Raw genomic sequence first — 2,627 nt, forward strand, 5'->3', positions numbered from 1 at the left:
GTGTCTGGATTAAAATCCCGGTCAGTCCAGGAAATTTTCGTAATGGAAATTTCCTTGACTTTCCTGGGCTTTGAGTATAATTGTACCTGCCACGCAATATACGAATACGAAAATGACACCTTTGGTAAATAATTTTGGAAGTGTTCATAAGAACACTAAGCTGAGTAGCCGGCTCTGTCCCAGTGAGGACGTAATGCCAAGAAGAAGAAGAAGAAGAAGAAAAAGAAAGGGTCATACTGTGAACAAAAACTGTTGAGTATTGTTCTTAAGAAGATTTTTGAGGAATACATTTTAGTTTGGTGTCGATAGATATCTTTGATGTAAACTGATAGCTCAAAAATCACAATATCCACAAAAATTACAAGCTCGTAGAAGACTATGAAAATGGAACTAAAATGAGCTTTGTAAGAATCAGTTTTGCAGAGCCCCATAGATCGGCCGTTGATAAATCAGGGTAACCGTAAAACCCCTGAGTGTATTTTTTGCTTTTGAAAAAAGAAACTTATTGACACTTTCATTCAACTATACATACATAATTGAGTAATAATTTATAATTTTATAACTAAATAACGTATGTATAGTTGAACAAAAGATCCTATTTTGTGTCAATTGTTCGGAATGTGTATGCGGGCTGGTGCTTCTGCGACGTAGTAATCAATAAATGGACGTCACCTAATGCAAATATGTTATGCAAAACGTAGTGTTTACTTTTATTCCTTCAAACTACAAAGCCCATACTCGCACGTAGTCTACCTGGAACGATGATTCCTTTCCTCTATTTTCCGCCATGCGCCAGGTCGGGAGCCAATAATTCCTGCCATTCCAGAAATCACGTGCCGCAGTTGGTGAAGTGTTTGCCCAGGGCTTACCACGAGCGCCATTGGTTGCTGGCGGAACATCGGGGAAGTAACCGTTGGTTCCTCCGATGGCCAAATTCATGATGATGTAGAATTCTTGATCAAACGGAGCCATTGTAGTAGCATGCATCCATGGGTTCTCGGAAGCCGGTGAAGTAGTAACAAAACCACCCTTAGCCCAGAATCCAGAACCAGCATCATTGCGTCGAAGCACCTGGTTATCTACGCTAAATGTAATATGATCTGGGGTCCACTCGAGTTGGTACAAATGGAAGCCGTTGTTGAAACCTTGGCCGGCAGCGGAATTTCTGTATGCAACAGTAGTAGCCCAACCATTTTGATCCGGATTAGGTCCAAAGTGCAAAGTTGAACCAACCTGTTCAACACCAATGTGTACTCCTCCATTACGGTAGTCAATGTTACCACGTGATTCCATCAAATCGATTTCACCAGAGGCAGGCCACGATCCATAGACCTGTCGTTTCGGCAACAGCCAAAGAGCTGGCCAAAGCCAATCACCAGTTGGTACCTTAGCTCTGACTTCCATACGACCATACTTGAAGTTGAACGAATCCACAGTTCGTACTCGAGCGCTTTTGATTGGATTTATGATATTGCTGGGATTGCCAGCACGTTCACAACCCCAGAAGAATGGACCAGTGCACTGATCAGCCGGTTGACCTCCATGGAGGTTCAAAGTTCCACTGCTCAAGAAACCTTCACCAGTATCGTCAGCAACCAATGTAGGACGGATATAGAAGATACCATTTTCGCAGTAAGAATTCGCTCGGTTGTTGGTATACCATTGGAATTCCCAGTTCTGAGAGATAACGTTGCATTTAGAATAGTAATCAATTCACATTTTAATATATCACTTACACCACCACCAGCGAGAGTATTTTCATGTTCCCACTTCTCGAAGTCCAAAAAGTTAAAGTTATCTTCGAAGATCAGATCTCCCGAACAGTACGGGCCAGCGCGCGCTTGACTGCCGCTAGCTGTTGTAGGCGACGCTACACACTTCGGGGCACTTTCCTCGGCTAGTGCCACTGCCAAAAGGCAGCCGATTATTAAAACAAATTTCATTTTGAACAACTTTTGCTCCACAACGAAGAGCACTAATCGGAATTCGTTAGACAGGTTACATTTATACCAAAAGATAATCGAAATATTATCTTATCGGTTAAAAAGATTTGTAATAATCTGTTGTACATAGCGTCCCCCCAGTGAACGCATAGTAGTAATTTTTTGGAACTTTTCTGGTTTACCGTACCTACTGGATCTGGGACCACTTCTTTAAATTCATATATATTTCATTCAAGATCAATACATTAACCCAATATTCTAAACATTTTTAAACAACTTTTTTCAGCATCACGAAATGCCATTTATGCTTTCTTGACCTTTGGGGCCCAGATACCCCCAGATAAACTCGCAACTAAAAATCAGAAAGGCCATGCTGAGGGTGATGGATTTGATTCCCGCCAGTGAAGGTTTCTTTCGGGTTGGAAATTTTATCGACTACCAGTACCAGGTCTTAGAGTTGTGTCACATAGTTGTCTATAGCTATGCGAGAATAAGCACGCTAAGCTGAAAAGCAGGTTTTGTTCCAGTTCGGACGTAGCGTCAAGAAGGAGAAGAACTTATGTGTTTCGAACCCACCGCTTTCGGGTCGCAAACATACTTTCGCTCACTAAAACCTGGTGAAGACCCAAATAAAATTGGTCAATGTGTACCCCAAGGAGCGTTATTGATGCAAAATCAGTACCG

General features: G+C 41.9%; 1 protein-coding gene across 1 annotated transcript; it reads right to left on the reverse strand.

Moving 5' to 3' along the window:
• Positions 1 to 673: 673 nt before the first annotated feature.
• On the reverse strand, positions 674 to 1,984 carry LOC5571589 (beta-1,3-glucan-binding protein). Its single transcript, XM_001659746.3, has 2 exons — positions 1,737 to 1,984; positions 674 to 1,677 (listed from the first exon to the last, which is right to left on the reverse strand). The coding sequence occupies exons 1-2, from the start codon at positions 1,941 to 1,943 to the stop codon at positions 724 to 726; spliced, it is 1,161 nt and encodes a 386-aa protein (XP_001659796.1). The 5' UTR covers positions 1,944 to 1,984; the 3' UTR covers positions 674 to 723.
• Between the last annotated feature and the right edge of the window lie 643 nt (positions 1,985 to 2,627).

Source organism: Aedes aegypti, chromosome 3 (assembly GCF_002204515.2).
Source record: "Aedes aegypti strain LVP_AGWG chromosome 3, AaegL5.0 Primary Assembly, whole genome shotgun sequence".
In the NCBI taxonomy this organism is placed as follows: domain Eukaryota; kingdom Metazoa; phylum Arthropoda; class Insecta; order Diptera; family Culicidae; genus Aedes; species Aedes aegypti.

Bases quoted from the DNA above. Each gene is read 5' to 3' on its own strand.
- LOC5571589 (XM_001659746.3), bottom strand. From the start codon at position 1,943: ATGAAATTTGTTTTAATAATCGGCTGCCTTTTGGCAGTGGCACTAGCC. The intron at 1,678-1,736 runs GTAAGTGATATA...GTTATCTCTCAG, and splicing joins ATACTCTCGCTGGTGGTGGT to AACTGGGAATTCCAATGGTA.